The following is a 12,549-nucleotide window of genomic DNA, read 5'->3' on the forward strand; positions in this document are numbered from 1 at the left end:
AACATGCTCAAAATGAATATCATCCCTGGGATTTTTTATATGTTTCAAACTCTTCCCATCCAGACCTCTACTACTTTCTTTTAACTGTCCTTAGAAGGCCTTTATGAATTTTGCCTGGGGCAGGAGGCCTAGTAGACTCAGTTTTTGCATCTTGTTCCATTCTAAAGCCTCTGATGGATGTGAAATTCCCAACTCCGCCTGTACCATACTGCCAGAGTTTGACCGGCATGGTTGATTGGCACTTCTATAGAGGTATGAAGCAGTAGGTGGATTTGGAAAGGGATTTGTCATGGTTGCATCTTCATATCCTGTCTGGGATTTCCCTTAGAGATAAACACCATGATCTATCAAGAGACTCTTCTCATTTGAGGTGCTTCGTATATGGGATGGGCTAATAAGAGGACAAGGGATTTCTACAAAAAATGGATCATAATCCCCACTCTAACAACCTCACTTTTCACCCTGGCCTCCACATATGCATGTTTCTTGGTTGGAAGGCTGATGACGATGTAAGGATCTGCCAGGTGGTTCAGGGTGTTTCCCTGCCCTCCCTTTCTGCTCTGCATGCAGATATCCCAAACAGCTCCGTCTTGGTTCCAATATTGGTAACTCCTGTCATTTGTTCCATCTCACTTGCGCACCTTTCATTTCTCTACGACACACGAGCTTTGAGAGACTTTCTGGGGTCCTCAGTCCCAGCTCCATACCCTTTCATGAATCTCAACTCTTATTGGCAAGTGCTTCTGCGAGGCGACCCAGTTACCAGCAGTCCTGGGGAAAGGGAGCCGCTAGTATCCATTTTGGACAAAAAGTGGGACAGAGCTTTTTCTTTTGTCTCACAGACTACCAAGTGTGGTGCAGTAAAAAAAGAAAATGTAAAAAAAAAAATTTGTGGGATGGGTGCAGGGTGTTAGTCATATCATGACAATGGAGATGTTGGCAGAAGATTCTGTTGACCCCTATAAGTGCCTGCTCCATTCTCTGTCCTAGACCATGTTCCAGGACCCCTCAGGCCTCCAAAGTCTGACTGAGTGAGCAGTTTTTGATTCTGGGTCTGTTGACAAGGTATTCCTTTTCAAATCTTGAGGAACTTCAGTATTAATCCACCCCTACTTTTCTGCCTACTCCTATGTCTTCCAATTCATAGTTACTAGTGTGTTTGCATAGGAGCTATGATCAATATAAATCCTGAGTTATACAGTAGCTTCTAAGTATCCTCAGGATTATCCGAGTGCTTCCCACTAGACATACAGTGTCTGCCCTACACTCACTCTCCACATCAGTTTTTTTCCCTTTCATATTCTTAATTCAATACATTTTTATTTATTTAAAAGAAATATTGTTCATGTGTATAACACAAATAACGCACTTAGTGAGATTAGTCAAAAGTATCCAGAATTTTTGCTTATTCCTAACAATTTGAACTTAAAACGGATGCATAGATGCTTATATTTATTTAACATGGTTTGTGAAAACCAAGAAAAGTAGGAGGGGAGTCGTTTATTCCTTTCATGTTTCCTGTATTCAGGTGTTCATTATCTTTGCTTCTTCTATCTGATTGTACTTTATAAAATGGTTAAACAGAATGAACATACAAAAGGTCAAGAAGGAAGAAGACTGTTTGAAGGAGCCCCGAACCTTCTGCTGTTGCTTTAACTATAAATTACCATTCTGGAGCAAAAATAATCTTTTCTGGGACTGGAGAGGAAGGGAGGTATAATACCTGCAGTTCAACGTTCGATGCTATCCCTCCAATCAGACGGCTTTAGGTACCGTTTTCGGCAGTCGAAGATGGGCACTACAATTTTCTAACCTATCTGTACAATGCTCTCTGATTGGCTAGCACTGACCAATCAGCCCAATGCAGTGAGTGGATTAGGTAGTTTAAAGATCACTTTGGCCATCTTGGATTGCCAAAAACAGGACCTGGAAAGGCAGATCACAGGGCCTACAGAAAACTGTAGGTAATATACCATCCCCTCCCCTGGTCTGGGGCAGAATTCTGTCCTGAAACCAGAGGAGTTGCTTTAAAGAAATTCCTCTTTAGATTAGTATTGCAACCTTTAAATGGTTTCCCTTTTCTGTATGAGGTATTTAGAAACAGACTCCCAATTATCATCCAAATCCCACAATACTCAAGTGATTTAACGATCATTTGTAAAAGAACTTGTTCCCAGCAATTCATGGATTTACTGGAGATTCCCCACATTTGGAAGTCATGACTAATGTAGCATGTTATCTGCACAGGCGGAGATTTCAATTAACATTTGTGCTGAAATAAGGCTATAGGCATGTATTTCTCCTACGTAAAGCAGATGGTAAAAAACGTTATTGCCAGCAGTACTTGACCAATGCTATTAACCCCTTAATGACAGGGCCTGTTTTTCAAAAGTCATAACTTTTTTATTTTTCCGTCGATGCGGTCGTATAAGGCCTTGTTTTTTGCATTGCGAACTGTAGTTTTTAGCAATGCCATTTTTGGGTACATATAAAAAAAAAATAAATAAAAGTTTTACAACATAGTATATGATAGCAGGGAGAGAAAACGCATCAATTCTGCCATAGAATTTTTTTTTTTGCATAGCGTTGGTACAGTTACAACGATATCAAAATTCTTACATTTTTTTTTAGGTTTTTCCACTTTTCTGCAATAAAAACCCTTTTTTTGGAATTTCTTTTTTTCTAAATCGCTGCATTCAAAGTCCTGCAACTTTATTTTTTTATGTACAGAGCTCAATGAGGGCTTATTTTTTGCGAGACAAGCTGTAGTTTTTATGGGTTCCATTTTGGGGTACATTACGGCTTTTCGATCACTTTTATTGCGTTTGTAGGGAGGCAAAATGCTAAAAATGAGCATTTTGCCTCAGTTTTTTAGCGTTTTTTTAAACACTTTTTTCCATGCACAGTCAAAAGCATGTGCAAATTATTGTATGCATCGTTACGGACGCAACAATACCAAATATGTGGGGTTTGAATTTTTTTTTATGCTAATTTTTGTTTTACATTTTTCTTTTTTATTCATTTTTTCCAATTTTTTTTTTTTTTTTACACAATGCGAGTCCCTCTGAGGGACTTGCAGCACAGTACTGATGATTGCTGTGATAAGGCATGGCAAGTCTACTGCCCTGCCTTATTCCTCATACAGTGATCATAGGCTATGGCACTACAGGACGCCATAGCCCGGCAACTTCACAGAGGGAGCACTTCTACATAGATCGTGGCAGGGATGGGGTTAACAGCGGGGGACGCATCTCCGAAGCACCCCTGCTGTTGCAGCGGGAGGCCAGCTGTGACTGACAGCCGGCTCCCGCTGTGGGATTTCGCGAGATCATAAGTGATCTCGCGCTATCCTCAGGACGTAAGTTTACGCCCTGTTGTGGAAAGTACCCCACTGCCAGGACGTAAACTTACGCCCTGGAGCGGGAAGGGGTTAAACAGTGGCAGCTTACAACAGCCAAAGCAGTACTTTCCACTGTTTTTAACTGTTCTTTTCCATAAAACAAATGAGGCCAGGACTGAACAAATGCTGGTTACCAGGCTGCTACAGCAACTACAAAACCAGCCCTGGCAACCAGGTCCACATACTACTACATGTTATACATGCTTCTGCAAATAAAACGGGAATTTTTCTTACCGATAATTCCCTTTCTTGAAGGCATCATGACAGCATACACCTGTCATGATGCTGACCTGATGGGACAGGAAGAGGCAGAACATAAAAGGCACCTCCCCTCCACCAAACACCAGTGCGTTCCAAATAACCACAGAGACAGTATACTTAACCAGAAGGTGTGATTTATTGGCAACACACACCTTAGACAAAGAAATCATAAGCATACACATTACCTCATGTGTTAAACAAACAAGGGTAACCATGTCGGTAGGGGGGGAGCCCGTATGCTGTCATGATGCCTTCAAGAAAGGGAATTATCGGTAAGAAAAATTTCCGTTTTCCCTCCGACATCATGACAGCATACACCTGGAGGAATACCAAATAACTGGCATGGGCTTTTTTAGGGGGGGATTACTGCTTGAAGCACCTTCCTCCCGAAGGTTGCATCCTTTAATGTCCAGCCTATAAGGTTTAATAAACATATGACTAGAAGTCCACGTGGCTGCGTTACAAATCTGTTCGATTGAGGCGTGCGCTCTTTCTGCCCAGGAAAATGCCACCGCCCAAGTGAAGTGGGCTTTCAAACCTTCTGGGGGAGGAATGCCCTTGGCCTTGTAAGCCTCCTGGATGGCTCTTCTGAGCCACCTGGCTATTGAATCTCTAGAAGTGGCCTTCCCTTTGGACTGCCCCTGAAACTGAACGCAAGTTTGTCAGTCTTTCTGCAACTTTCCGTTGCCTCAAGGTAAGCTAATGCAGCTCATTTAACGTCAAGATTATGGAGCCTCTGCTCCTTTTCGTTTTTAAAATTTAGACAAAGGCTGGAATGACTATTGGCTGGCCTCCGTGGAATTCTGACAAGACTTTGGGTTGGAGGGAAGGGTCTAAGGAGAATACAATCTCATCAGGGTGCATAGTCATATATGGGGCCCTTTGCGAAAGGGCCTGAATTTCACCCACGCACATAGCCGACATAACTGCCACAAGGTGGGCTACCTTGTACGTCAGCAAGGCGATGGATAGGTTTCTAATAGGTTCAAATGGGGGAAAATCGCAGAAGGCCTGAAGGACTATAGTCAGATCCCAGGGGGGGCACCATCAGCCTTATGAATGGACGCAGTCTACTCGCTCTTCTAGGAAATTTCCTGATGCCCTTGTGCTCAGCAAGCGTGAGATCAAAGAATGCCCTCAAAGCCACTACTTGGGCTTTGAGGGAATCTGGACTCAACCCTTTATCCGGGCCTGCCTGGACGAAATTTAAAATTTTTACGAATGTCTGATTGGATGTCCTGACCCATCCATTCTGAGAATTTTTTCCCCGACTTTGGAATAAATCTTTTCCGTCGAGGGCATAAGGTTCTCGCACATAGTGGAAACCCCATTAGATGATAGACCCTTTTCTAAGGATTTTACCCGTTCAAGATCCAGACTGTAAGCCTGAACTTGTGAACCTCCGGGTAGAGCAGAGGACCCTGCAGCAATAGGTCCAGTCTTGACGGAAGATGGAGAGGCTCTCCCACTGACAGATCTCAGGAGAGGAAACCAAGGTCTTTTGGGCCAATAAGGTGCTACTAACGTTACTGACAGCCTTGGCCGCAGTAATTTTCTTAGGAGTAGCGGAATCAGGGGTAAAGGGGAAAAAGCGTAAGCTAAATCCCCAAACCCAGGGGTGAGAGGGGGCGCCCGTGCCTAAGGCTTGTTTCTCCGAGTCTCGGGAAAAGAGAAGACGGCAATTGGTATTTGCGCTTCACGCAAACAAAACTATTTCGGGTACCCCCTATTTGTCCCGAGTAGGCTAAACACTTCGGGATGGAGTCCCCACTCTCCTGCGTCCGCTTTCTTCCTGCTTAGAAAGCCCGCGACTGAATTCTCGGCTCCTTTTATACGGAAGGCCGACAGTTACTTAGTTGTGAGTTCCGCCCATTGAAGGAACCTTCCCGCCAAATGCTGAAGTAGAGGATTCCTGGTGGTACCCTGGTGGCGAATGAGTGGCACTGCCATCATGTTATCGGAAAAAATCCTCACATGCTTCATCCCTAAACGGTTTGCAGGCTACGTCGGGTTTCCCAAACCTCATTACGTTCTCTAACGTTAGATAACCTGAATCTCTCATGAGGGTCCTATGTACCCTGTATATGGCCACCTTCAAACCCTCACCCTTTTGCGCTGGCATCAGTGAGGATCTAGCCCTAGTGGAAATAGGGATTGTCCTGTCAAGTGAGGACTGACTTGTCCCCATTCTGGAGGATAAGTATCTGGAGATCACAGCTGTGGAACTGGGCCCAGGGAACCACTCCAATGCATGAAGTCATTAGCCCCAGGATCCGCATCGCCTCTTATTGAAACTGTAGATTTTTTATATAGAGCAGAACATTCTCTAGAATGAGCTGTTTCCTTAGAGGAGGAAGGGATGAACATTGGAGACGAAAATCCAAAATGACTCCTAGGAATTTTTTCCTGGTGTCCGGATCCATGTTGGATTTCAAATCATTAATGATCCAGCTCAGAGCCTTAGATAGCTGAAGTGTGGACCCCCAGTGTGACTTCAGAATAGTGAGGGGATCTGCCACCAGCAGGAAACCATCTACTGAGCTATGCCCCCTTTCAGATGGGGGATGATGATAATCCCGCGATTGTACAGAAAGGCTACCATTTCAATCCCCCCTTTGGAAAAGATCCGTGAAGCAGAGGAGATTCCAAAGGGAAGGCGCCATTCTCAGCGCAAATTTAGGAACTTTTTGCGAGTTGACATAATTGGGGATGTGATAATACTCATCCTTTATGTCAATCGTAGCCATAACGTTATCCCTACTAATCAGGGGCGTTGCGGTTCTGATAGTCTCCATCGGTGGGAGCCATCTGGTTGGGAACCAGAAAGAGAGGGGAGTAAAACCCTTTCCCCCATTCCGTCTTAGGGATGGGGATAACTGCACCGATATCCAGCACGATTTGTTCACCCTTAAGTAGAGCCTGCTCTAGGGTTGGTGCCTGGATGGCGGTCACGGTGGGACCGGAAGCCCGTACTTGGACCCAGGCCCACACAGTCCCCCGAGGTTAAAATGAATCTATTTGGAGGGCGGGGTTCTAGCTCAAATCTTGTACCCCTCCGCCACCAGGCCTGCGCTTGTGGGATCGATTCCTGTCATTAGGATCGTTTCCCAGCATGTGGTAGGCACCGTCAGTAGCTATGTTTCTCCAACTAGTGCACAAATGAACTAATCTTCTGCTCACCGGGCATAAAGATGCAGGTTGAGGGACAACAGTAAGAGCCTTACCGCTTCCTCCGGTCTTTCCTTTCCCCACGTATGTTGTAGACGAGGGACATGGAATGAAGGCGCTTTTTGCGGGGTCTGATGACTAGCCGCGGCGAAAGGGTAGGGTACACAACCTATTTTTGGAGGTTATGTCTCCTGACCACTACTTTACCCCTGGCCGTGTTGGATAGGGCTGCCACGCGGGCTTCGAAGCGGACTGTAGAAGCTGACCTAGTCAAACCGCCATAGAGCGAGCCACCAAGGTGGCTGCAGTATTAGCTTTATAATGAAACTGGACGTGGACCAAGCCTTATGCATAGTTATGTCTACTTTGTTGTCCATGGAGTATTTAAGTGGGACGTATCCTCAGATGGTAGTCCAGTTCTTTTAGACACCATAGAGATAGCGGTGTCAACATTTGGCGTCTCCGCAAGGATAGCCACTTCATTGTCTGCAAATAAAGGACACTCCTAAAATTCTTTTAGAAATTAACGGAGCTTGATCCATACAATTCCAATCATTAAGGATCAATGGTTTAAGTGTGGCATTTACAGGGAATGTAGATTTACGTTGTGGAAGCAGACTCGCAACATGACGTCCAGCACAGTGCAAGGTTTCTCTGTTAGCGTTTTTTCGAAAACGAGGTATTTTTTCTCCCCCTGCGACACTTCCAAGATCTTCAAGATCGAATTCTTCTGCCATGTCAGAGTCGGACTCTAACACTGCCGGAGCAGACCTTCTTGTGGCCCCTGAGGGCCCTGGTTGGAGGTCCGAGAGGTAGGACTGTTTCTTCCCGGACAACTGACTGGATTTCAGACATGGGGGAAGATTTTTCTTCCTGCAGAATTTTCACTGAGCAGGAAGCGCATAATGTTTTAGAATAGGAGTCGTCAAGTTTTGTAAGCATACTGGACGCTTTTTACTTCTCCTAGCCCCCCTAGGTTTTTGAGTATCCCTGTCGTACATGACAAGGGAGAGCTCTGTTAGTAAGGGAAGTGTAGTGCAGGTGTCTGTAGGTTGGCCCACAGGACCACTTACAGTTTGGAGATTCTCTGGGTCCTCTCTTGGCCGACATCCTGCACTTGTGGGATCCATTCCTGTCCTTAGAATCGATTCCTAGCGTGAAAAGAAAAAACACCAGCCGCCTGGTGCAGGGGCTTTAAATTTTGAATCTGGCGCCAAGCCGCGCCAGGCCACGTCCCCTTTGTGTGCTCCATCGAGGCCACGCCCTCTTGCGGAGAGTCTGGCGTCACGTCACACTCCTTGTGTTTCGCCCGTTACAGCCGGGACCCAGAGATGGCGGCCGCCGCCTGGTTGACGGCCGCGGTGGTGCCGGAAAGTCCGTCCTTGGACCCAGGCCCACGCAGTCCCCGGTTCGCACCCAGATGAGGTACTTCCCACTGGGGCAAGCGGGGCTGCCAGAAGATGATATCTTAGAGATGGCGGCCGCCGCCTGAATGACGGCCGCAGTGGTGCCGGAAAGCCCGTCCTTGGACCCAGGCCCACGCAGTCCCCGGTTAGCTCCCAGATGAGGTACTTCCCACTGGGGCAACCGGGGCTGCCAGAAGAGATGCCGCCGCTCACCGGTAAGTCCTGGAACCTCCGGCATGGGACAGCATCGCTGGAGCTCTGCCGCTGCTGTCCTGGAGGGACAGGAAAAGCACTGGTGTTTGGTGGAGGGGAGGTGCCTTTTATGTTCTGCCTCTTCCTGTCCCATCAGGTCTGCAGGTGAGCAACCTCCAGGTGTATGCTGTCATGATGTCGGAGGGAAAAATATAAAAAAGGCCAAAACCCCTACCTTTCCCCAACTATGTAAAATCACACGTGCTATCGCTGCATTCAGAATAACCCAGAGAAAAAAATAGTACATTTAACCCACACAGTACAAGTCATGAAACAAACACAATGACGAAAATAGCTAGCTTTGCCTATCAAGCCTTACAAAAAATGGAATAGAAAGTCATCAAAATGTCACATGGATCAGCAAATGGTACTATCAAAAAGTACAACTCATCCCGCAGGAGAAAAACAACCCATTCACACCATTGACAAAAGAAATAAATACATATTTTTATGTATCCCCGATTATCTACATACATATATATGTGTGTGTTTGTAAAAGCTGGGGGAAAAAACACCCTCAGATAATACATCAGATAGAGCTATATAATTTTAAAGATCTATTATAGTGAAAGTTGCAGAAGGAAGAAAGGAGAGGGGGGGGGAAAAAAAAAAAAAAAAAAAAAACACCCCTAGATAATAAATCAGACTGGCCAGCAGAATTTAAATTACTACAGCCAGGCTCATGAGCATGTGTTAAACGTATGTGTGTACAACGCAGCGTTTTACTGCTGTGTGAGCCGACGTATTGCAGCGATTTTTAATTGCGCCTAAGAGCGTATCTCACACACTGTCATGTGCAGTCTTCCTGGTTTCATTTTTTAAAATTTTATTTTCTGCTGTTACATAGAGACGTTGTGTATAAACACCGCAATGTAATTGCGTTTGTACGGTGTTTATCACGCACCCATATAGAACCATCATGAGTAATACATGATAAAATAGAACACACTGCACTTTTTGTTACGCATGCATTACACGGAATTAATCAATGAACATCAATGTGCTTTCATTGACTCCATTCACCACATACAAAATTACGATCCCGTGAGCCTGCCCTTATAGTACACGGCAAAACGCAGTTAAAAATAAAAAAAAATCTGCCAAAATTGTAGATTTTGTTGCCTCTAGAAAAAAAATGGAATAGAAAGCAATCAATCAATGTTACAGGTTGACAAAAATCGGATGAATGAAAAATAGAGTTGATCCAGCCAAAAAAAAAAAACCTCATAGAGCTCAGTCAAAGAAAAAATAAAAATGCTATGGCTCTAGGAATGCGGCGAAACTAAAGCAAATCTTAATTCCCCTCCCCCCCACACAAAAGTGTTTGCATACAAAAATAGTAAAATCCAAAAAACAAAAAAGTGGCAACAATTTTTTTTTTTTTATCCCCAATCGCCCACTTTAAAAAAAAATTATTGTTGTAATAATAATCCAAAAATGATGCCATTAAAAAAAGAACTAACAAAAAAAAAAAAATTTACTTCTTCTGTAATAAACAAGCTCTTATATGGGGCTACGTCAACGTAAAAATTAAAAAGTTATGGCTCCTGGAACACAATGAAAAAAAAAATTTGAAAAGCCTTTGGTCATCAAGATACAAAACAGGCCAAAGTGGAATCACAACTGCTTGCGTTCACATCTTAGAAATGGGGGCAAAACCAGCACTGGTATATTTTTTCTTCAAGTTTTCAATGCAGAATCTGAACAACAGAAGTGCAGTAAGCTGACAGGGTTTTACAAAACATCGTGATGTTGATGGTTTACTACAAAAGTAATGAAGAGCACTCGAAGGACAGCTATAAGCTTCCTTTATACAGTCTCCTTTTCATTTTTTCTCAACACAAAAAAGAAAAAAAATATAGTCAGGTATCCATATCCAGACCATAATTTGGAAAAACATCTTAAACGCAAATAAATGCATCAAATGCGAGAAAAACAACCAAAGAGGGAACAAATTAGGAAAGCTGCACCGTTTGTGGGCATTTCATAGATCGCCATTAACCAGAGAAAATGACCTTGTGACACCAGACTTCTACTGCCAAATCTCTGCGGTAGGATGGTGTTGAAATCAAGTGTACAACTGCTTGTTCCTAGTTGGGTTTTTTTCTTGTTCCTAGGATTTCTCTGGTCCTGTCATAACAATAAGTTCAGCAATCATGTAATAAGGAGGGGAGGCATTCTATAAGCACTCAAACTGAAAAATAAAAACCGATTAAAAAAAACAAAAAAAAACAACTCTGGACTCTTTGCTGCAAAACACTTGATGTACACAGCAACTTTATTTCTATAAGGCCATTAGTAGCCACCTTATATGCAAATATAAAAGTTTTTTCACAAAAGTGCCTTTTAACTCCCAAGCATCCAGACCCAGAATAAACACACATGAATTACTCTATAACTGTCCCCATAATACTGTGAAACCATTTTTTTTTAGATTTTCAAATTACAATTTTTCCTGAAATCTCAAATGTAAAGCGGATTTAATTAAGCGTAAGGAGATCTGTAGGATTCTGACTGACTTGTTGTAAGGCAAAAACCATGAAACAGTTAACATGTCCAGTTCTACGTGGAAGAAAAGGAACTTTGCTTCCAGGACTTTCCATAGCAGGAGGGTTCTGTCTCCGGGCCGAAAAAAAATGCTGCCAAAGTTGATCTACTAAGCACCAAGCTATGTGCAAGAATACTTTTAAGTAAAAACAATCAGGACTGCCATTAAACGCTAGTCCTAAACGTATAAGTGTAAAGAAAGAAAAAGTGGCCTTAATAGCCTGCTGCAGAATATGCCGGTCTTAATCAGAACCCAATTTAATACTGCCATAAAATGTGCACTATTATAAGGCCACCACACAATATTAACCAAGTAGAATAAATGGCACGTGGATTACAAAGTCTACAGTTATTAAAGTGGAGTTCCAAGGAGCTGAGGAGGTGATATTCCTTAAAAGAATAGAAGATAACATGAAACAATAAGCACAGCACGCCAGGGAAGACTGCCAAAATATACAGAACTGACAAAAATGTCTTTATGTACGAATCCAGAGATTGTTACAGCCAAGTTAAATATAGACTAATTTCTGTGTCCAAGAATATTGAGAACAACATCTTTAAAGTGAACAGGACTGAATATCAGTGGAGATTTACAGACTGCACAATCATTACACAGAGAGAAGGAGAGCAATACCCTCAGAACGGCAAGAACTTACAAAAAACAAAGCAACAAATCTAAAAATGCTTATAAAAACTCACATTACACACATATACAGCCACAAGAGATAATCTCAATACAAAATTAACTTACGAAGATCAATATTCATGGATCCATGACTTTTCCATGCAGTGAGATTTACTAAGGGGCTGTGCAAAACTCGTTATAAAAATCATACCTACATCCTTTAATCCCCCTAGTACTGCTACATGCAAGAACCGTAATTGGAAGACCTGGATTAAATGGCATCATATGAAATCCCAGTTCTTCTTACCTCTTCTTCGATTTCATTGGATTCAACTTTTGTGTTACGATCAGAGCAAGATCATGTGCTGGAGAGCTGAGCTGCTGCTGAGATCTAAACTAAAGCTACAAGTTGAAACATAGATAGTTGAAGATACACCCTGGAGAGCATTGCTTGTCTCTCCGTGCCCAGGAGAATAGATGAGGTTTCTGCTGTGAGCAGCTGAAGTGATAAAAGTGAAGCCCCACTCAAAAAAAAAACAAGCAGGAAAGAGGAGAGAATTTCAACGGCTTCCTGAGCCAAGACGATGTTTTAGCAGCTATTGGCAAATAAAGAACAGAAACTTTCACAGTACGGCTAAGACATGTCACACAATACACAGCTATGAGGAGGAGTTAACTAGCCTCGAAACTCAAGTAGCGAGTTCAGATCCCACATGGGACAGACACTATCAATTTAAACCACTTGACATAAATGGCAGATTCAAGGGAGCTGAGCCTCCACCCGCAAGATTCAATTAAACGCACACGTGTCTCACAGGGATTCTGCTGCATCCCTTATGTACCTCGTGAACATTAACCCTTAATGTGCTAGAACACAGCTGAGCGCATCT

At 43.4% G+C, this 12,549-nt stretch overlaps 1 protein-coding gene across 6 annotated transcripts in view; it reads right to left on the bottom strand.

Annotated features, from left to right (window-relative positions):
• The window catches only part of THRAP3 (thyroid hormone receptor associated protein 3), a 71,704-nt gene that overhangs the window by 24,944 nt on the left and 34,211 nt on the right, over positions 1-12,549 (bottom strand). Inside the window, exon 1 of one of the 6 annotated variants that reach the window (XM_066574966.1) lies at positions 11,967-12,192. The exons of the other annotated variants lie outside the window; for them this stretch is intronic. Coding sequence (XP_066431063.1) covers positions 11,967-11,983 — 17 coding nt within the window. The 5' untranslated portion in view covers positions 11,984-12,192. Of the gene's footprint in view, positions 1-11,966; positions 12,193-12,549 lie in introns of those variants that run through there. 6 annotated transcript variants of the gene reach the window in all.

The sequence above is a fragment of the Eleutherodactylus coqui genome, chromosome 1, assembly GCF_035609145.1.
Source record: "Eleutherodactylus coqui strain aEleCoq1 chromosome 1, aEleCoq1.hap1, whole genome shotgun sequence".
Taxonomy (NCBI): domain Eukaryota; kingdom Metazoa; phylum Chordata; class Amphibia; order Anura; family Eleutherodactylidae; genus Eleutherodactylus; species Eleutherodactylus coqui.